This window comes from Pteropus vampyrus, unplaced genomic scaffold (genome assembly GCF_000151845.1).
Source record: "Pteropus vampyrus isolate Shadow unplaced genomic scaffold, Pvam_2.0 Scaffold14, whole genome shotgun sequence".
NCBI lineage: Eukaryota > Metazoa > Chordata > Mammalia > Chiroptera > Pteropodidae > Pteropus > Pteropus vampyrus.
In genome coordinates this window covers 2,800,941-2,825,143 of record NW_011888795.1, presented here as the reverse complement: position 1 = coordinate 2,825,143, position 24,203 = coordinate 2,800,941, and the positions used below count along the sequence as shown (strand labels likewise).

Below are 24,203 nucleotides of genomic sequence, written 5' to 3'. Positions count from 1 at the left end.
CTCTAGAAACATCTCTGAAGGAATGAGTTGCATAGGAGGATGCAGTGTGTTCCCTGACACCCTCACATCTTTACTAAGACATAATTCAATGGTCATAATTCAAAGGCCGCTCAGAGAAAGGACAAGGCTGTCCTTGCCATCTAACCGCTCCTTATAATTATCAGATTAAAATCATCCACCCACCCTCATTTTCAAAATTTATTCATAACCCTTTCACCAGTCTTCTCTATAGAAGGTGGTATTCTAGATTTCAATAATTGATTATGGCTGTCCAATTTGGCCGTATCTACCTAAGTTTTAAGGCTTTGACCTAAAAACAATGTTTTTTTTAGGGTTACCATATTTCATGTTGAGTTACAACTAAAGGCTCAAAATGGAAATACTTGAGTTCATTTAAACAATTAAGCAAACCTTAATCCATCCGACTCAGCAAAAGCTTGTGGCTATGATTTTGTGCCAGAGGTTGTAATAAGGCAGTTTTGAGATATTTAATGACAGCTGCATTTCATTGAGTGCTTAATATATACCAGGCGATGTGGTACATACTTTCATATATTATCTCATTTAACCTTCAAAACGACTCTATGAATAGATATTCTTATTATCTCCATTATATAGATGAGATAATACAGGGTTAGGGAGATTAGGAACCTTGCCCAGTACCATCTACAGCTAAGAAGTGGACAGACAAAAATCAAAACCAGAATTGGGTTCAGAAACTGCTCTTTTAAATTTCCTTGTGTTTTCTGAAGAAGGACAGCCAGAATATCAAATTATAGTGATAGTAAAGTTAAAGACAAACATAATTCCTACTTGAGTCTTTATATACTTAAAGATAGGAAAGTCTGAGGAACATCTTATAACATAGTTGCATAGTATTCAGATAACTTTGCCCTATCATTATAATTTTGAAACTTGATAATAATTTATAGATCTTTGGGGAGCCATTTTTAAGCCTAATGCATTTCAGATAGATTCTTTAGACCATTTCCCTAAAATATCAATCTGTAAGTTTTAATATAAAAACTTAGGGCGGGGGGGAGCCAAAGTGAAGAGAAATGAAACTCACTATTCATTAAGCAAGGGATGTGTGTCAGCAGTAGAGGTTGGCAAAAGTCACAGAATAAAATACTGGACCACAGCATATCCTCTCGCCATGGCAGTGTGCTTATAGGTATGCCTTGCTTTGTATAGTAGAGGTTTTCTATAAAAGCTAGGGAATAATTGAAGCTTTGCAAGTAGAATTATACTTTAAAAGCCTACATTTTTGAAATGTAGTATCTCACCTACATTATATAATTTGTATTGTCTTCACAATTTTTGCCCAGTCTTTTTTTCACGACTTATCATTCACGTATCCTTGTTCCCAACCCAACCTGCTTATGAGAGCAAGGACTCTGACATGTCACTACTATACTCAGCACCTATAACAGTGTCCAGCATAACAAATATTTGTTAGATGGATGAATTAACCCATCACTTAATCTTTTCCTAGTTGCTACATGTATATTAATGACTCTCTATCTTTACTTATACTATGCCATCAGCCTGGAATACTTTCCCAGTGTTTCAGTCCCATCCCTTCTACAAGACCAAGCTCAAATGCCAAGTCCTTTTTTTATATTCCCACAGATTATATTACTATATTTGGTATGATAGTAGAGATTATAAACCTTGTCTTTTTCATTGGGTCTTGGACTATAATACGTAACCAGAGCAATCTACACAGAAGATATGATAGTAAAAGTAAATGTAAAATTTAATCTAAATTTTTATGTGCATTGTCAGTTGTCAGCTTTTCTTAGGCTTCTGTTTGTATGTCTTCGAAAGCTTGTCTGTGAGGTCTTCGTGGGGTCAAAAATCGTGTCGTTTTTCACGTCTAGTCCTTATGATAAGCATTGGGCAATGCACAGATAAATGGATAAATGGATCCAAACATGGATCTTTATATAATTAACTAACTGGTGTGTTTGTGGGAAATGCTGAGGTGATTTTCTAGATGTGATCTTGTTTGCTCTTTTAAACTGTAGAGTTCCCCCATAAGACTGCTATCCCATGATCCCTTATTCTGACATCCTTCAATAATCAGCAAAATATACATTTATTTCTAGACATAATGGCCAAGTACAAAGAATCTTAGACTAGGTTGTACATACCAGTGTTTCTCAAAGTGTGATCCCTAAACTAGCAGCATCAGCAGCCCTTGGAAACTTTTTAGAAATACAAACTCTTGGGCCCACCCCAAATCCACTAAATCAGAAACTATGGGAATGAGACCCAAAAATCTGTGTTTTAACGAGCTTGCAAGTTATTGTGATGCACACTTAAGTCTGAAAACCCCTGTTCAGGCACACTGGGCAAAAAGTTGTCCTTACTATTCTGGCATAAACAATGAAATATTTCCTGGAGCTAACCAACGATGTCAACATTCCGATCACAATAGTCAAGTTTTCTTTTCTCAGGAAACTAGATTTCATTTTAGATCAGACAATGGGAACAAATTAGTAAAATTCTAATCAAAAAGATCAGTGGATGTCACTACTATCAATTGATGTCACTACTTTAACTTTTATAGCATGACAAACCAGTCTGCTATAAAAACTATCCTTTAAACCATATACTACACAGCTATGTGGCATCCTGGTTGTCCCAGAAGAGAAAAATAAGTGAACTAGAACTAGGAAGGTGAAGTAGAAAACTAATGAAAGCAGCAAGGGTCAGCAATCTAAAGAAAAGTATGAAAAAACAGAACCAGTTCTAGACCAATCACAGCTGGTAACAAAGGAGGAAGGAGGGGAAATGATAAAGGAAAGAAGGAATATGGTAGTAAGAGTAAGTAAGAAGGTGGCAGCTTCCAGTATGACAAGGTAGAAATCTTGCCATGTATCAGAAATGTCACAAAGGGTACAAAAGATACCAAAAGCTGCATCTAGTTCTATGTAAAGGAGGTAACATGATAGTGGGGAGTTTAAGGCAACAATCCAACCACACACAGGAAGAGAGGAAGTAATAAGCCTAAGTAAGGGTTAAATAGCAACCATGAAAGCAGCAGCCGTTATTATTGAGTACTGATTTTATGTTTGGTTCTTTACATATATTCTCTTTATTTGTCCCATTAATCTTGAGAGAGCCACTGTACAAATTAGGATGCAAAGACACAGAGATATATATCTTATTTAAGTCATAGGGATTAATAAGTTGCTAGTTATGTATGTGATTTTAAGTTTTGTAATCTTTCTACCATAGTACTGACCTTCCCAGATGGGCAGGGCACATATTCAAGGTGAGGTGAGAAAAGGAAGTCGAGACCCCATGCTTACTTAAGTTCCTGAGGTTGGAAGCCAACCTAAGGCACAGGACATCAGTGGGTTCTTTCTCAGACTCACCTGACAGCAGGCAGAAACTCTTAATAATTCCCCAAGTTTGGCTCTCACTGGCCCAGGGCTTGGGGGAGACTGAGCCTGCAGAGATCAGGTATTCTGAAGGTTAATATAATGTACACTAAATTTTAAGTGTATGTACACAGCTGGATTAGGTTTTCAGGAACTAAGGAAGGTTAATTGACTTATCAGACTTCAAAAAAGTATACCTTAGATATTCACTAGTGGTTAAGCTCACAGACTCTTAAGCCAGTCTTCCATTTTCTACCTGTTTGATCTGGGCAAGTTACTTAACGTCTCTATACCTGGGTTTTTCACTCCCTAAAATAGGGATAACAATAATGCCTGCCTCATTGGATTGTTATAATGACTAAATGAGTCAATATATGTAATAAAACAGTGCTTGGTACACAGTAAATGCTACATAAGCATTACTTCAAAAGACTCAGTTATTTCTTTAATGTCCTTTCAATGTTTCACATGAATAAAGCATGAAACCATGAAGCATGAAGAGATTTGTTTGAGTTCAGTTTAAGTAGGTTTGTTTAAAAATTTATAACTGAATTTAACACCTAATGTACTATGCTTTATTTTTAAACACTGTAATAAAACATTGATAAAAGATTCAAAAAAGAAAAATAACTCATAATTCAATTGTCATTACCCAAATATTGCCACTTTTTGCATTTACCATCTACTCTTTTTCATGAACATATAAATTTTATATTACTGTCATCAATACATAGATCTACATCACTATTTTTTAATAATTATATCACAATTATTTCTGATTATAACTTATGTTCATAAACATGTTAATGGCTGTTAAATAGTTCATTGCATCACTAAATTTTATTATTTACACAATCAAGAAATTCAGCTTATTAACCATGAAACTCTTAGACTTTGGATAACTTTAATCTGGAAGTAAAAACTTCTTCTATCTAAAATGATCAGTAGCCAATCAAACATTAGAAGAGTTGGTTATTGGTTTTTAAATTGTTAGAAGACAATGAAGAACTGAATGCAATTATTTTTGAATAATATATTACTAATGATTGAAAACTAAAAGAAAAGCAAATCTCCTTTCTATAATGTCAGTAAAACACTCAGCACTTGGACTCTCGGCGATCTTCCGTTTGTTTTTTCTTTTTTTAGGGGGGATGTGCTGGTGAGGGTTGAGAGAGAGCAGGAAATCATATACACCAAATCAACTTCACATATGAATGATATATAAATAATAATGATATATAAATAATCTTAATTGTAAAGTAGACACGTGAGGATTTAAAAAAAAAGTCACACACAAAAACATGATGTGCAATCTGCTGAGTCCCTACAATCCACTGTAGTCCCTACATAAACACTCAAAAATGTTGGTTCCTACAATCCCAGAGATGAAAAGAATCTTGCCTCTAATCCACTCTTGTTTCACAAGTAAAGAAACAAGGTCAGAGAAAAGAAGTGACCAGGCCAAACTTACACAATGAGTTGGGACAGGAATCAGGATCCAAGTCTCCAGACTCCCAAGCCAGGGTCAACTCCACAAGGCCACTGCAGCCACCCATCAGTTCAGACATACTGTTCTTCTATTGTGTTCACAATCATGCAATCTACGAACTTCAGCTAAGGAGCAATTTCCCTCCAGTCTTAGTGCTTTCACACTTGGAACCAAATTAATCGTTCAACCCAGTGCAATTGCTCAACCCAGACATAGACCCAAAAGCTTCAGTCACACAACTCACAGCACTATAAAACCAGCTCGAATTTACACTAAGTCCTTAAAAATTAATGTGGCAATTACGACCACCCTGTTTTATTTTCTATAGATGTAAGGTCTAATGAGGATCAAGTAAAGAAGAATACAAATAAGCTGAAAAAGTAGTTTCTTTGTAAAAAGAAAGTAGAAACCAATAGGCAGAGAATTTTTTCTTAAAAAAATGGTTTAGGACAGTGAGCTCCAGAGAGCGAAAAGAAGAGATTTTTTTCTCAGGTTGCACTATTGAATAGAGAGACTAGAACTTGAATCCAGGTTTACTCTTTTATAGTTCCTATTACTTTTATTTCATGAGAACATGCACTATGTATCAGAAATGTCACAAAGGGTACAAAAGATACCAAAAGCTGCATCTAGTTCTATGTAAAGGAGGTAACATGATAGTGGGGAGTTTAAGGCAACAATCCAACCACACACAGGAAGAGAGGAAGTAGTAAGCCTAAGTAAGGGTTAAATAGCAACCATGAAAGCAGCAGCCGTTATTATTGAGTACTGATTTTATGTTTGGTTCTTTACATATATTCTCTTTATTTGTCCCATTAATCTTGAGAGAGCCACTGTACAAATTAGGATGCAAAGACACAGAGATATATATCTTATTCAAGTCATAGGGATTAATAAGTTGCTAGTTATGTATGTGATTTTAAGTTTTGTAATCTTTCTACCATAGTACTGACCTTCCCAGATGGGCAGGGCACATATTCAAGGTGAGGTGAGAAAAGGAAGTCGAGACCCCATGCTTACTTAAGTTCCTGAGGTTGGAAGCCAACCTAAGGCACAGGACATCAGTGGGTTCTTTCTCAGACTCACCTGACAGCAGGCAGAAACTCTTAATAATTCCCCAAGTTTGGCTCTCACTGGCCCAGGGCTTGGGGGAGACTGAGCCTGCAGAGATCAGGTATTCTGAAGGTTAATATAATGTACACTAAATTTTAAGTGTATGTACACAGCTGGATTAGGTTTTCAGGAACTAAGGAAGGTTAATTGACTTATCAGACTTCAAAAAAGTATACCTTAGATATTCACTAGTGGTTAAGCTCACAGACTCTTAAGCCAGTCTTCCATTTTCTACCTGTTTGATCTGGGCAAGTTACTTAACGTCTCTATACCTGGGTTTTTCACTCCCTAAAATAGGGATAACAATAATGCCTGCCTCATTGGATTGTTATAATGACTAAATGAGTCAATATATGTAATAAAACAGTGCTTGGTACACAGTAAATGCTACATAAGCATTACTTCAAAAGACTCAGTTATTTCTTTAATGTCCTTTCAATGTTTCACATGAATAAAGCATGAAACCATGAAGCATGAAGAGATTTGTTTGAGTTCAGTTTAAGTAGGTTTGTTTAAAAATTTATAACTGAATTTAACACCTAATGTACTATGCTTTATTTTTAAACACTGTAATAAAACATTGATAAAAGATTCAAAAAAGAAAAATAACTCATAATTCAATTGTCATTACCCAAATATTGCCACTTTTTGCATTTACCATCTACTCTTTTTCATGAACATATAAATTTTATATTACTGTCATCAATACATAGATCTACATCACTATTTTTTAATAATTATATCACAATTATTTCTGATTATAACTTATGTTCATAAACATGTTAATGGCTGTTAAATAGTTCATTGCATCACTAAATTTTATTATTTACACAATCAAGAAATTCAGCTTATTAACCATGAAACTCTTAGACTTTGGATAACTTTAATCTGGAAGTAAAAACTTCTTCTATCTAAAATGATCAGTAGCCAATCAAACATTAGAAGAGTTGGTTATTGGTTTTTAAATTGTTAGAAGACAATGAAGAACTGAATGCAATTATTTTTGAATAATATATTACTAATGATTGAAAACTAAAAGAAAAGCAAATCTCCTTTCTATAATGTCAGTAAAACACTCAGCACTTGGACTCTCGGCGATCTTCCGTTTGTTTTTTCTTTTTTTAGGGGGGATGTGCTGGTGAGGGTTGAGAGAGAGCAGGAAATCATATACACCAAATCAACTTCACATATGAATGATATATAAATAATAATGATATATAAATAATCTTAATTGTAAAGTAGACACGTGAGGATTTAAAAAAAAAGTCACACACAAAAACATGATGTGCAATCTGCTGAGTCCCTACAATCCACTGTAGTCCCTACATAAACACTCAAAAATGTTGGTTCCTACAATCCCAGAGATGAAAAGAATCTTGCCTCTAATCCACTCTTGTTTCACAAGTAAAGAAACAAGGTCAGAGAAAAGAAGTGACCAGGCCAAACTTACACAATGAGTTGGGACAGGAATCAGGATCCAAGTCTCCAGACTCCCAAGCCAGGGTCAACTCCACAAGGCCACTGCAGCCACCCATCAGTTCAGACATACTGTTCTTCTATTGTGTTCACAATCATGCAATCTACGAACTTCAGCTAAGGAGCAATTTCCCTCCAGTCTTAGTGCTTTCGCACTTGGAACCAAATTAATCGTTCAACCCAGTGCAATTGCTCAACCCAGACATAGACCCAAAAGTTTCAGTCACACAACTCACAGCACTATAAAACCAGCTCGAATTTACACTAAGTCCTTAAAAATTAATGTGGCAATTACGACCACCCTGTTTTATTTTCTATAGATGTAAAGTCTAATGAGGATCAAGTAAAGAAGAATACAAATAAGCTGAAAAAGTAGTTTCTTTGTAAAAAGAAAGTAGAAATCAATAGGCAGAGAATTTTTTCTTAAAAAAATGGTTTAGGACAGTGAGCTCCAGAGAGCGAAAAGAAGAGATTTTTTTCTCAGGTTGCACCATTGAATAGAGAGACTAGAACTTGAATCCAGGTTTACTCTTTTATAGTTCCTATTACTTTTATTTCATGAGAACATGCACTATGTTTTCTATGACTCAGCGAATTATTACACAATCTCATAATCCCACTAGTATGTATACCCCAGTTGGAAAAGCTCAGCCTTAAAGAATCTAACACATAGCAAATACTCAATAAATGATGCTTATTAAATCAATCAATCAATCATCTTGTTTTAAAATTGCTTTGGTTGTCTCCTTTGCGTCAGTATTATTGAGGGTTTGCTATATTTGCATTATCAGTTTGCTTTTTATGCTGATGTTAATGCGAAGTCCATGAGTAAAAAGTACCCATATCATCACATTTTAAATAATGTGTAGGTTTGCAAATAAAGTGACATTTACGTGGCATCCTTTCTCTTGACACATAGCTAATATTTCTCCTTTACATTCTGGAAGAAGGAAGTAAGCCAAATTCAATTTTAAATTGTGCTGAAAATGTTGAAAATATTTTGAAATGAAAGAAGAGCCCTTTGAGAAAACTGCTTAAATAATCAAATTTTAAACTATCCAGATAACAATTAGAATAATTGTGGGATAAATCTTGTGTAATTCATTTATTTGTAGAGTTTCTAAACCCAATTTAGTGTGTGAATGAGACTAAAGGCAAAAAAAAAAAAAAATTCTGACTTTTTTTTGAAGTCACAAACGTATCTAGATTTTCAGTTTCCAAAAAGCTAAAAAGGAATTTCCCAATTTGCCTTGAGTTTAGCTTTGCTCGATCTGTTCGAGTGTTAGCAGTATTTGAAGGTTTGAGAAAAACCTAATTGTTTCACATGGGTGACAAGTATGGAAATAGATGGTATAGGGAGAGATGAACACTTAGCAGACTGGCATTGCTGCTTCCCCATGCCTGCTGGTTAAGGGAATCTTTGATGTGTTTAGTCATCTGAATGGCCTCTGAAAGCTTCTGGATATTTTTTCTGCAGTGTAGTCCCTTTAGGCTGCTTCTCAGGCTAATGGCCAGTCCGCAAAGAGAAGAGAAACAAAAACCTAACCACAAAATAGCAGCTTCCCTTTACTTCTTTCACAGAATTTAAAGCCCCACTTTCAATTATCTGTCCTCTGAATCACCGATGGTAGGGTTTCTCTCAGGTAAAGAGCAAGACAGAGTACAGAGTATGTGCTAAAAAAAGAAGGAGAAGAAAAGTTCTGTGGAGAGGCAACAGGTGTCCTTTGGGACTTCTGCCAAGGTACCATCAGTTGCATCGCAGCCCAAAATACCATGATCTGTCTGGGTGGGAGTTCCACATTCCCAAAGACAAGGAGACAGAGACTGTTTCAAAAAGTAACTGGAGAGAAGAGCAAACTAAAATTAGAATTATAGACATAGATTCTGGAAAAAATCCCACCATACTCTGCATGCAAGGATGCTAATAAGGAGATGAGGATGAAGACGTTGGGGGAAACAATGTGTCATCTTAGCCTCAGACACTCCCCATCTATTTTACATGTCTATTTTCTATACCAAGCCTGTAGCACAGAAATTAGGTCTCTCTTCTATATGTATACTTTTATAACACTAAAGAGGATAGTAATAAAAGACAAGGCACAGGCAGTAGGAATCCTGTAGTGTTCCTGATAAGGGACACGGGTACATGATATAGTTTCATAGTAACCGCCCTGTAACTTATCTATTGATTCATAATTGAGAATGTACACTCTAATCACCTGAGGTGCTTCTTAAATATCTGAGTACCATGTGCCAGGGGGTACTCAGTGATTCCGATGTGCACCCCTGATTGAGAAACGCTGTTAGTGACCATATTTTGCAGAGTCTATATTTTAACCCATCCAAATTATGATACTTGACCTAATGTGTATCTCCGTCTCCAACTCTGGAAGATGTTAACTGTCTAGAAACTAAGGCTGAGTAACATAGAGATAAATTCAGGTATTCTAGGAGTTACTATCAAAAATATAAAATAAGCTCAAAAGAAATTCCTTTTGATAAATTAAAGCCTTTACGGAGGTCAGTGGAGATGGTTTGTTGAGCATCTGTGCAGTATGCTTGCTGCTAAAACTACAAAGGTGGCAAAGGACCGACTTCTCTTCTCCAGGATCTCACAGTGAAAAGACAAAAAGTAAATGATGAAAGGCTATGATCGTAAAGAACTCTGAATGCTTTATTGGTATGAGTTTAATTTCATAATCATGTTACAATATGGAACTTGTGATGGTAGAATAATTCTTTTTTATAGAGAAACTAAGGTAAGATGAGTTGCCTAAGCCACTTAGGTTTTCTGATCCTCTGTTTTTTAGTCTATTAAAAGAAGTTAAAATGTCTAATTGCAGGGTTTTAAGGGAGATGTCATATATTAAAGCCCTGTGAGAAAATACAAAGTGTCTCATGAATATTATTTATGGATGTTAATATGTGACAAATCAGGAAACCAAATATAAACAAATCCAATATACAATTAGTGGTCACTTAATACTGACCCTAGAGGGGTCAGTACTTTAGAAGCTTAAAGACATAAAAGGCATAAAATGACAGTATAAGAAAATGGCAAGAGATAACTAGCTAGCTACCTTCAGACTCATTACTAATGCTAACAAGCCTCATAATAGCCACCTAAGTCAGACAATAGGTTACTAGGTAGGTAGCCAGTCAGTTGGAACAGCTTTTAGAGTAGGTACTTAGCTACAGTTCAAATGTTCTCTGACACAACAATTGTGTTTAAAGAAACCAAAGGGGGAATAAAAGGTAGACATTATTGCTGTGGATTGTTGAGCGCTGCTGTGGTGGCCATTAATTACTGTGTGATTTTATATTCTAGCTTCTTGGGTAACCTCCCAGAACTCTAAAAGATAAATGGAGAAGAGACAGACAATTTTAGAAATCCACAGTTCTTGAGCCTGTTCATGTATCCCTGGACTGTAAGCTTCTAGAAGGCAAACCGATGCAGTTTATATCTCTTCCCCTGAGCCTAACAATATACCTGAAACAATGTGGCAACTCAGTAAACATATTGAATTAAATAAAATAAACTTTCTGTGATATTTAAGAATCTTGAGACTCAGAAAGGTAAAATGCTTTGTCTAATGGTATAACACCATTAAAGCTGGGGTAAGAGCAAGGATCTCTTATGCCCAGTGCCTATTCTATTACATTATGTATTTTACTGCATTATATTTTACTTATCCGACCACAATGGCTTCAGTGATCTAGTTCTTATTTTAACTACAAAATAGCTTTTCTTAAAATCGCTTCCCAGTTCACTAAATGAGTTACCATGTAGATATTTCCTTTCTCTCCTGCAGGGTGAACCATTTGGTTTCAGAGAAATGACTGTTCTATACCTTAAATACATTAGTTTTTGGCCCTGGTTAGAATCTAATGGGTGGTGTTAAATCCAGAACAGAGTCAAATCTTCATTGGGGACATATGTGCAGTTCTCTATAGGGAAAGCGAGTCAGGTTACTGCTTCCTATATTCTGGAATCAAACTGATGTTTCTGCAGCCCTCCTAGTAGCCAAACTTATCTTACCTCTATCAATTTACAGTCTCCTGGATAAAGATGGCATGATAAACTAACTAAGGCTATTCCATTCAACATACACAATCTGAGTCCCTAGAGTATCCATCTACATAGGTAAAAGAGAATGTTTTTTCTCAGAGCAGGTACCTGGGTAGCTGCAGGAATGTTATGCACACAAGAAGGTTAATCCATTACTAGAGATACAAGAGTGAGATATTTAAGTTCAGAGATTGCATCTTAGTTTTTTTTAATATATTCTCAGAACTATGCACATTGGGAACATAGCGGGTGTTCAATGAATATTTGTTTAAATAAAAAGCACAAAAATTACAATGCTGATTGTAAGAAATGCAGTTAGTGAGGAATGAACAAGTACTTAGGTCATAAAGAGTATGCCAATAAAATATCAATTAGATATGGGGAGGTCAGGGAAGGTTTTATGGAGCAAGGGCCACATCAAATAAATCTCAAAAGATTTGAACAGGGACATATGACAGTGGGAAAAGTAAAGCTATGTTCATTCTGTTAACCTGTACCTTGATTAAGAAGTCTAATATCACACTACCACAGATAAATATCAGGACATTGTTAGGAGGTCAAAATCTACCTAGAAAATAAGTGTTTAAAGATAATCAAGGGTTGAAAGTAAATGGCTTGCAGAAGGGCAGAGAGGGTATTTAAAAATGAGTCTGTTTTCTGATCTAACCATAAGGCGGAAAATTTCTTTTGCATTTCATTTCCATTCTATCCGAAAGCAACCAGAGATCTATAACATAATTACATATCCAGGGCCTTCCATACTGATTACTAAGATTATTTCGAATTTTCTCTACTGGGGTACCTGGAGTGATGTCATTTTCACACACAATCAGTTCCCTAAGATCTAGACCACCACTTTTAAAACTTTAATATGTATATAAATGACCAGAAGATCTTGTTGAACTGCAGATTTGGTCCAGTAAACCTAGGGTAGGGCCTGAGATTCTGCATTTCTAATAGTTCCTAAACAATTCAACTGCTAATGTGGTCTACTGACCATACCTTAAGCAGCAAGGGCCTAGTCCAGTGGTTAACTCTCACTATCCATTAGCATCAGCTGCAGATCTTTTTAAAAATAGTTATGCCCAGGTCCCACTCCAGAGCCAAGAGCCAATGAAACCAGAATGTCTAAAGATGCGGCCTAAGTATCTTTAAGCTTTAAAAGCTCCACAGGTGTTTCTAATATGCCAGCCTGATGCTGAGAACCTAGCCAGACAAAGAAAGATGTGATATAGTAGACAGCAGAGGAGAACTCTGAATGCTTTATTGGTATGAGTTTAATTTCATAATCATGTTACAATATGGAACTTGTAATGGTAGAATAATTCTTTTTTATAGAGAAACTAAGGTAAGATGAGTTGCCTAAGCCACTTGGGTTTTCTGATCCTCTGTTTTTTAGTCTATTAAAAGAAGTTAAAATGTCTAATTGCAGGGTTTTAAGGGAGATGTCATATATTAAAGCCCTGTGAGAAAATACAAAGTGTCTCATGAATATTATTTATGGATGTTAATATGTGACAAATCAGGAAACCAAATATAAACAAATCCAATATACAATTAGTGGTCACTTAATACTGACCCTAGAGGGGTCAGTACTTTAGAAGCTTAAAGACATAAAAGGCATAAAATGACAGGATAAGAAAATGACAAGAGATAACTAGCTAGCCACCTTCAGACTCATTACTAATGCTAACAAGCCTCATAATAGCCACCTAAGTCAGACAATAGGTTACTAGGTAGGTAGCCAGTCAGTTGGAACAGCTTTTAGAGTAGGTACTTAGCTACAGTTCAAATGTTCTCTGACACAACAATTGTGTTTAAAGAAACCAAAGGGGGAATAAAAGGTAGACATTATTGCTGTGGATTGTTGAGCGCTGCTGTGGTGGCCATTAATTACTGTGTGATTTTATATTCTAGCTTCTTGGGTAACCTCCCAGAACTCTAAAAGATAAATGGAGAAGAGAGACAATTTTAGAAATCCACAGTTCTTGAGCCTGTTCATGTATCCCTGGACTGTAAGCTTCTAGAAGGCAAACCGATGCAGTTTATATCTCTTCCCCTGAGCCTAACAATATACCTGAAACAATGTGGCAACTCAGTAAACATATTGAATTAAATAAAATAAACTTTCTGTGATATTTAAGAATCTTGAGACTCAGAAAGGTAAAATGCTTTGTCTAATGGTATAACACCATTAAAGCTGGGGTAAGAGCAAGGATCTCTTATGCCCAGTGCCTATTCTATTACATTATGTATTTTACTGCATTATATTTTACTTATCCGACCACAATGGCTTCAGTGATCTAGTTCTTATTTTAACTACAAAATAGCTTTTCTTAAAATCGCTTCCCAGTTCACTAAATGAGTTACCATGTAGATATTTCCTTTCTCTCCTGCAGGGTGAACCATTTGGTTTCAGAGAAATGACTGTTCTATACCTTAAATACATTAGTTTTTGGCCCTGGTTAGAATCTAATGGGTGGTGTTAAATCCAGAACAGAGTCAAATCTTCATTGGGGACATATGTGCAGTTCTCTATAGGGAAAGCGAGTCAGGTTACTGCTTCCTATATTCTGGAATCAAACTGATGTTTCTGCAGCCCTCCTAGTAGCCAAACTTATCTTACCTCTATCAATTTACAGTCTCCTGGATAAAGATGGCATGATAAACTAACTAAGGCTATTCCATTCAACATACACAATCTGAGTCCCTAGAGTATCCATCTACATAGGTAAAAGAGAATGTTTTTTCTCAGAGCAGGTACCTGGGTAGCTGCAGGAATGTTATGCACACAAGAAGGTTAATCCATTACTAGAGATACAAGAGTGAGATATTTAAGTTCAGAGATTGCATCTTAGTTTTTTTTAATATATTCTCAGAACTATGCACATTGGGAACATAGCGGGTGTTCAATGAATATTTGTTTAAATAAAAAGCACAAAAATTACAATGCTGATTGTAAGAAATGCAGTTAGTGAGGAATGAACAAGTACTTAGGTCATAAAGAGTATGCCAATAAAATATCAATTAGATATGGGGAGGTCAGGGAAGGTTTTATGGAGCAAGGGCCACATCAAATAAATCTCAAAAGATTTGAACAGGGACATATGACAGTGGGAAAAGTAAAGCTATGTTCATTCTGTTAACCTGTACCTTGATTAAGAAGTCTAATATCACACTACCACAGATAAATATCAGGACATTGTTAGGAGGTCAAAATCTACCTAGAAAATAAGTGTTTAAAGATAATCAAGGGTTGAAAGTAAATGGCTTGCAGAAGGGCAGAGAGGGTATTTAAAAATGAGTCTGTTTTCTGATCTAACCATAAGGCGGAAAATTTCTTTTGCATTTCATTTCCATTCTATCCGAAAGCAACCAGAGATCTATAACATAATTACATATCCAGGGCCTTCCATACTGATTACTAAGATTATTTCGAATTTTCTCTACTGGGGTACCTGGAGTGATGTCATTTTCACACACAATCAGTTCCCTAAGATCTAGACCACCACTTTTAAAACTTTAATATGTATATAAATGACCAGAAGATCTTGTTGAACTGCAGATTTGGTCCAGTAAACCTAGGGTAGGGCCTGAGATTCTGCATTTCTAATAGTTCCTAAACAATTCAACTGCTAATGTGGTCTACTGACCATACCTTAAGCAGCAAGGGCCTGGTCCAGTGGTTAACTCTCACTATCCATTAGCATCAGCTGCGGATCTTTTTAAAAATAGTTATGCCCAGGTCCCACTCCAGAGCCAAGAGCCAATGAAACCAGAATGTCTAAAGATGCGGCCTAAGTATCTTTAAGCTTTAAAAGCTCCACAGGTGTTTCTAATATGCCAGCCTGATGCTGAGAACCTAGCCAGACAAAGAAAGATGTGATATAGTAGACAGCAGAGGGAAAAAGAGAGCATGGAGATAGGGAGAGAGAGAGAGTAAGAGTGAGAGGGAGGGAGGGAGAGAGAGAGAGAGAGAGAGGGAATAAATAGATAGATAGATGATAGAGAGATATGATATAGAAAGAACAAACTTCTTTCCTCACTCTAAATCAATGCTTCTCAAATGTTAATATGCATATAAATTAATTGGGGATTTTGTTAAAAATCAGATTCTGATTCAATAGACCTACAGTAAAGATCAAAATACTGCAGTTCTAAAAAGCTAGTTTTCAAACCACATTTTGCTTATCAAGAGCCTAAATCAATGGTTCCCAAACACTACTGCGTCTGGGTTCTTAAAAACTACCTATATCTCTCTTCTACCTCAACATTCTGATGTAACTGGTATGGGCTGCAACCCAGGCATGAGGATATTCAAAAAGCATGCCAGATGAATCTAATGTGCAGCAAAGTTTGTGAAACTACTACAAGGCCCAAATTCAGTCAAAGCTATTCAGATTATGCACCAGCTCAAATCTTCAAGGCAATATTAATTACCATGGGACATAAAGATCACTGAAATTAGATCATGATTTGATTGCTAGGCCAATTGTTTTATTTTCCTCTTCTTTATCTTCAACGACAGGAAGTAATGCAAAGCAATAAGTAAGGAAGCAAAAGAAAAATCTTATTTGTAAATAACTGAAGTTCAACTTCCTGGAGATTGTGGACAAGTGTTCTAAGGAAGATTTTTAAATGTTAGAGGTAATACGAAGTTTGTCAAATGCCAGTGACAGGATTCAAAATTAATTGAACCATTTAGATTTTTTTTCTGAGATGGAGAACTCTTGAACTTTCAACTGAATCACGCTGTAACTCTTTGAAAAAGAGCTTCCAGTTGAAAAAATAATTATATGTACTTACATTTGAGAATGCCTTCCTAGAAATAGATTTGAATTTGTTGCGGAAGGAAGTTTGTAGATGACAGAGTCAAGTATAAAAGATGTACCAATTTGAAGAGGATACGGATACACTCCTCTTAACACACTCTTTTTTCTTCTATAATAAAAATTTTAAGTTAGCTACAGCTTTTAGCTGTGCTATTTGCATCAACTTAGAAAACGAGGCCAATAAATAAAAATCGAAGCCATTCTTTATGTGATCACTACCTGGCTAATTCAGCTTTTTTAAGGTAGTTCAAGAACTAACACATAAGAACTTTCATCGTCTTTTGCCTGAAGTAATTATGGTACCTCTGCAAAATGACCATAATATTGGCTTGGGGCAAAATACTTCATTGCTTTCTGGTCAGTGCTGTGATTTATGTCTATGTCACTGTTATTTGGATAGGCATAGAAGTTCTGGCCTGATTCTTCTCAGATATATTTCTTAGATTCTTTCTCCTTTCGGAACTCCTAAGGCTGGCAGAATAGCTAGAACTCTACTTCTGTCGGTCTGTGATATAAACCACTTGGAACTTTGAGTGACATGTAGCATATTTTATGGGCAAAGAAGGGAAATAAAAATTTATTGCTAAGAGTTACTTCCTCTTTATTATGGACCAGGAATTAGTACATCAATTAGAGACAAAAATGTTACAAGAATCCTTGCCAAAAACAAAAAAATAACAAAAAAAACAAGTTTAATAACTAAATAGCAGGAGTCATCTAACCATGCACACACACACACACACACAAAACTTTCATAGTAAAATGATATTCTCTCTGTCGGTCATTAATTTTGCATTCCAGAAATATTTTATCAACTAGAATGTTACAGAACTCTATGAGTTAAGATTGACATCTCATTTTAAAATGAATTCTACAAAAGAGGTAATAAATATATGCCTCAAGTATATTTATAGACATGGATTTCCTCCTATATATACATAATTGTTAGTCAAAGAAATGCCCATCAGAGAATCATGAGAATTTGTCTAAACTGAAATTGCCAGTCTGAATCCATGTCAATTCAGTTATTTTCACACACAAAATGCTTACCTAGGTTCAAATACTTACCTCTACTAATTAAATACTTAAAATACTTTATGAAACATATACCTGCTTTCATTCAACACTCCAGTTTTATTAATCAGCCCCAAAATAGGTAACCCACCACCACTCCCTAATCCTGAGCACATTACCACAATGACTGACATTCCTGGTTTAAAAATAAAACCTTATTTCAAATATAGCTTCTCGAGTTCTGGGTAATGAATATAGTTTCATGAAAGTTGACATCATTTTTTCTGATTTCACCAGAATTAAATACATCCAGTATTCCTACTGGATATCTGACCACATCACTCAAGGCTCTTGTAACCTGGTGGGCGTTTTAAGGGGGAGGAAGAGGAGGAGAAAGAGGAGGAGGAAGAAGAGACCTGCATAGATGGAGTTAAACCCAAAGGATATCCAATCTTACAATTTTAATAGCCATTTTGTTTATGTGTGTTAAATATGCCATCAGAAGTTGATTTTTACAGTTTATTTCCCAGTTAGTATGTGTACATTATACAGAATTGCTTAGGAGAAGTATATCAATATAAACATGTCCAGAACTTAGACATGTATATATTATGCTTGAGAGCCAAGCAGTACTCCGATACACTGTTCTTCTTAGAGGTCAGTTCTAACGCACACTGTTTCAAATAGACCCAATTTCTCTGCTGATATACATGTATTGAAAATGCAGTAGGATGTGGTCATACACACCCAGAAATACCATCCTCATGGGGTGGGGGTGGAGAAATCCAAAAATTTTTTATAGCAATGCATTATTGGATATCAGATACAAACGCGCCTGCCAGCAGTCCTAAAGCAAATAAAATATATTTATTTGAGCCCATCCATTCTACAGAAAAGAAACTGCTCTACCAACGCATCTCTCCTCTCCCACCATCTAAAGACTCTCCTCCCCACCCAAAAAGATAAAAGATAAAAGAACTCATTACACTTCACTACGCAACTGATGGAGTATTAAACACTGTCTTCCAAGCTGTGGGAGTTAAAAGAAGTCCCCTTCCTGCCTCACTTCCCCGGTGCTGCAACGGACATAGCATCTCCTCCTATCGACCTAGTATGATGCTCGCTCCCCAAGCACTGCAGTCCCCTAGCTGAGGACTGCCCTGGCCACACGCACATGCAGCGGGAAGTCCCCTGATGAGGTTAGCCACATACCTTTGCTCTCCATTTCGGTCCCTTTCGAGTGCTGGGAAGTTCAATGGAAGTTGGCCGGAAGATGTGGGCCCGCTTCAGATTCCCAAATCTGGGAAGCCAATCTGATGATTTCGCCCGTACTTCCTTCCTTCCCCTCAGGCTTCCTGAAAGATGAGATTTCTTAAATCTTGAAGCTGCAATCAGCCACCAAAGGACACTTAGCAGCAGCAGCAGCAGCAGCAGCAGCAGCAGCAGGGGGATAGACTGCTACGCACATCTGGTTTTGAAATGCATGCACTGTGCCCACTCGGATTTTTTATTTTTTATTTTTATTATTTTACCTGGGTCCGGAAGCTGCAAGCAGGAGCTGCCCTCCAAACGTGGTGCTGCAGGTGTAGTGACAGATCATCCCACTTTGCTCTCAGGATGTACAGCAGATTTGCATGGGCGCTGGCACGCATGCGCAGGGCATCCCTCCTCCCCTTTTCACCGCCTCTCGCTCCCCCTCCCACTCCCCTCACTTCGCTTTTCTCCCCAATACGGTCCTCAGTTATCCCTGCTGAAGAGCTGTAGCATTCGGTCACAGAGAATGGCTGCTAAAAATAAACGCTGGACTGGATTTCTTTTGCAAACTAGAAAATGGATTGGATTGGGATTGTGCATTAGTCCCATACGCTGTTCCAGAATGGATTACAGAAGCCTTAGAGGAGACTAAGGTCCCCGAGCTAGGTATGGTTTTATTTAGAAGGCAGAAGGGAAAGAAGAGGAGGGAATTTAAGAGTCCTGTTTAATGATTATAATTTGGGTTGCTCTTCTTAGCTGCTGCAGTAACTTTCCAGGTGTATGCTTCCCCTCTCCTCTACCCACTTCCCGCACTGGCTTTATATATGTCTTTGCATTCCTGTATTTGTTTTGGTTTGGTTTTTCGGGGATGGGCTGGGAATAATACTCCTGAAGCTACCAAAGGTCAATATTCTCTTGCTTCTTTGCTACTCAGACTTGAGTTTTCTTGCCTCCCTAACATCCCTTTGGCCTCCACCCCAAAACTTCTATGAACAGACTCCAAGGCTTGGAAAGTTCTCCAAACAAAGCGATTGAGGACATTTTAGGTGCTCTTTTTAGCCTCTTTCCAACAATAAACTAAAACTCAGAGTCTCAAAAGGTGGAGAGGCACCTTATTGATAATAAGTACTTTAAAGCTGTATACATAATAGTTTTTATGGAGGTGCAGAGGAAGTGTTTTTAATGTATAAAGCTCTAGAGAAGGACAGACACAAAGGCAAAACTCTCTTGGGCAGTTAAATAGCTTTAGGAATACTACGTTCATGTCAAAATATTTTTAAAGCCCACACTATATGTAGCTTATCTAAAAATTGTTTAATAGCAAAAAAAAAAGTGTGTATGTACTACCTTTTTTCTTTCAGTAATCTAAATTCTCCTGAGAGTATATTCTGTCCTTGAGAACAGTCTTATTCTCAGGCATAAAAACAAATCGAGAAAACTCTATTTCTCAGAAATGGCTAAGGAGAGAGACGTGCAGATTAGACACACACTCCAGGTTACACTAAGATCTCTCCACAGTAGACTTCTAATCCCAGTTTTCAAAACACTGAAATGTAATAAAATGTACTCCCAACAAGAAATCTGAGGCTGACTATAATTCAATTTTCTGGTGATTCAGAAGGCATCCTGGGATTTTCCAATGCCTTAAGGCCTTGATTACAAATATTAATCATGACGGTTCAGCCAGACTTGGACATTTATTAGTGGAGGACTCCTGTTGATGAACTGCGTGGTTCGCCAAAGCCTGTCTCTATGCAGGAATTAAAACACTGGAGTATGAGATGACAGCAGTCACAATCTAGAGACTGCTAACCTTTACACTCTCCAGTTGCGTACCCAAGTAAATATTTGGAATAATCACAAAACTCAAGATTTCTTTAAAATTTGATAGGTTTAGGAAGTAGGTTAAAGATCACAGTAGAGTTGTTCCTTAGGAACAGTAGTCTATTTCATTGGCATAAATAACTTCCGCTCCCAACACTGAACCCCATTACATGCTCTTACCCTCTCAAAAGTTTTAGGAAAGAAAAAAGATACCTTTCGAGTCAATCTATAGACAGGCCCTTAATATTTATTATTTGACAGATGGAGAGACAGAGAGGACACTTCATAAAGGTCTTACAGTGGAGCAGAATCAGGCTCAGAACCTGAGAGTCTTGCCTCACAGGCAGAGGCGATCCATCTACTTCAGGACGATTTCTTATTTCACTACCTCCCCATTATCTACAGTGAACAAGAACAGGGAAAGCCTCTTAATTCATGAATTTTCATTATTTTTATTAATAACTTTAAAAACCCAGGTGCTTTATTAAGTAGGAAATAAATCAAATTTAATACAAAATCTGTGGTCTGACATTCAAGACCTTTCTGTTATCTGGATCCATACTACCTTTTAAGTCTTAGCCAAGCTTAACTCTTAGACAATATTTGCCACATTCTAAGCAAACCTGAAGATGTTCCCTTTCCATGCTTTTACTTATATAATCATCCTTGGAATATCTTCATCTCCTTACACCACTAACACAAATGTTTACATATCCAAGTCTTATATTTTCTCAATATTCAACTTTTTTAAACCAACAAGAACTAAAAAGAAATCCTGATCTAACCAGCCAAAAAAAAAAAAAAAATCAACTAAAATTGCATCTCATTCCTACAATCTTCCCTGATCCTTTCAATTTGAAAACATTCTCCATTATAAACAGAAATACTGTCATATCTTTACCTCTCTTACAACATCTACTACTTTCTACTTTGCATTACAATTATTTATGTACATATCTCATTCCCATTCCCCATCCTTACTAAAATATAGGTTCCTGATTCATCTTTGTAGTGTACAGAGTATCTTGAATATAGGAAACAATAATAAATGTTTGATGCAGTAATAATATTTAGTATACATGTTTTTGTATATATGACATTGACTGCAGACACTATGATAACTAGTAATGATGATAATAATATTGAACTAACACTACTAAGAGTTTACTAGGTACCAGCCACTATTATAAGTACTCCAAATGTTTTAATTAATTTTATTTTCAGAAAATTCTACGTAGTTAGTACTATTATTATCTGTACTTTAAAGATGAGCAACCAGAGGTGCAGAGAGGTTAAAGTATAAATAAAACATGATCTCTGTCCTACAGAAACATAAAGCTTATTAAAGGTGATAAAAACATAAATAATTTTTTAAAATATGTTAAAGGCATAATAAGATAGAGATCATCATAGGTGGAGTGGGAGGGCAGAAAAAGTTAGGCAGTTAGCCAGCCTGTAGGTTTAAAGAATTAGAGGCTAGAAGCCTTCATGTTTCTTCCTTTAAAAAAAAGATATGGGTCTGCTCGCTCACCACCACACTACCAAAGTGAGAGAGGATAAATTATTGGCCCTATTAATCATACTACACAATTGAGTCAGAGTAGCACCACCAACATTGACACTCCAGCCTAATTTTGGTTAATCCATGTAATTGATTAGCTACATGTATATATTCAGATTCTTTAGCTTTAGTTCCTACTAGAATGTACAGAAACAATACAAATGATTGGGATTAGTTAACAGCAATGTATTAGATTATAATGAACAATTTAAGGAGCCTTGATAATATGTCAAATCAATTACCAGCCCACATAGACTTTTTTCCATATACTCACTCTGTTCTTTCAGAGGTACTGAATATAAATTGAAAAGAATTTGTGACCTTTTATTTGTGCCCAATTATTTTCTTACTATTCATCTTTTATAATTGGATAATCTATTATTAAAAAATAACAACTGACCATTTAGAACTATTGTTGGTGATGATAATGAGATCAACTCACCATGACAAATGAACATATTCACTGTAAGAAATAAGAAGTGATAGCTCCCAATCTCGACTGAGGCTGTCAGTTCCAAACTGTCACCAGAATGTAAGCTCCACAAAGACAAAGACCATGTCCATTTGTTAGCTATTGTATCTCCAGCATCTAGGACAGTATGTGGAACTTAGGAGGTTTTATTTAATACCTGAAGAGTAAATGACTTTAATGAAATAAAGCTTTTCCTATGGCCACAAAGCCAGTTCACTTGACAAGTGAGAAGCTTCAATCAGCAATCCTAATGATATAAACAGGATCATAAGTAACCTACAAAAGGCAGCAGATTTGTTATCACAAGGCAGTTAACAAATGTGTTTAGTGTTTACTCTTGGGCAAAAACCATAAAATATCAGGCCTAGGTTGAAGTATTTCTTAAGCAGGCTAATATGTGGGCTACGTCTTCACAAAGCGTCTAGGGGCTTAGAAGAAATTAATTATAGAAGAAAAATAAAGAACATGACAAAAATTTCTAAGAAAAAAAATGATGAATCAATGTGGCAAGCCATGTAAGAATGATAATACTGTAGAGATTGGGTAGCATCCCTCAGAGAGCCAACTTACCTTGATTACCTACCATGTGTGAGGTTTTTATTGTCTTCTTGGGTGAGGGTGAAATAACAGCCTTCCTAAGAAGAAAATGGTAACTGATAAAGTATCAGTAGAAATGATTCAGGTTGCAGGTACAGAATAGTCTATAAAAGATGGTAAATGGCAGAAGAGAATGCAGGTCATCTGGGTGTATTTTGCCAAGGAATCACCGTGGTTTAACTGTGATTTCTCTGGAGGCTGTTAAGGGTCTAAAGAGACTTGCAGAATGGTGAGGCAGAGTAATGATGCATAGGTAAGGCATCTGGATGCCAACTGACAAATATTTTTGACATTTTTTGTTAAGGACCTTGTCCACTTGATAATAGTAGAGATTTGTACACAAGCTATCAACTGACAGTTTCAAAGCCCATCTGTTACACTGGCATAATGCCTACTTAAAATGGAGTGTGCCAATCTCATTAATGTTTAGGTGCCAAGTAGACACAGATTGAAATAATCAGTCCAAACACAATACTGGGAAAAAATACTTTTGAATCAATTGCCCCTTTTCACTCTGGAGATAAGAAATAGCATGGCAAAATGACATGCAAAAGTAATTTCTTGAATCTGGTAAGGATCATTATGAAGATCAATCCAATCTTTGAGTTCTTAGTGGTAAGAGTAGACCAAATGTTTTTGTCTAAAGATGCACCATTAAAATGCTGCCTCAAAGGAATGTAGACATTTGTAATAAAGCCATTTCCTCACCCCATACTTTTTCCTGCCCCTCCAAATGTCAAATACATGGATGTTTAACATATTTTTTTCTGGTATAAATAGCACACGAATAAGTAGTTCTAAAAAAGTACACAAATATAACCAAAGTATGTCATTAATTTATTTAATAAATATTTATTGAGAACCTACTATTTGCCTGATACTATTCTAGGTGGTGGTTATAGCAGTAATTTATGGACTCATGGTGTTTACATTGCAGTTTCATACCTAGAAGAAACTTCATAAATCTTGTAGTCCAAACATTTTTTACAGAAAAAGAATTGAGTTGAGGCCCAAAGTGGGGAAAAAACAACTTTTTCCCAAGTCAAATGGCAAATTACAAATAAGATTAGGAGTTAAGTGTGCTGATCCCCATTCCCTTACAGCTTTCTC

At 36.3% G+C, this 24,203-nt stretch overlaps 1 protein-coding gene across 1 annotated transcript in view; it reads right to left on the bottom strand.

Moving 5' to 3' along the window:
* Positions 1-19,037, bottom strand: part of FGF12 (fibroblast growth factor 12) — a 521,626-nt gene extending 502,589 nt beyond the window's left edge. The window contains exons 1-2 of the mRNA XM_011381478.2: positions 18,918-19,037; positions 18,598-18,740 (exon numbers count right to left, since the gene is read on the bottom strand). Coding sequence (XP_011379780.1) covers positions 18,598-18,610 — 13 coding nt within the window. The 5' untranslated portion in view covers positions 18,611-18,740; positions 18,918-19,037. The remainder of the gene's footprint in view (positions 1-18,597; positions 18,741-18,917) is intronic.
* Positions 19,038-24,203: the final 5,166 nt, after the last annotated feature.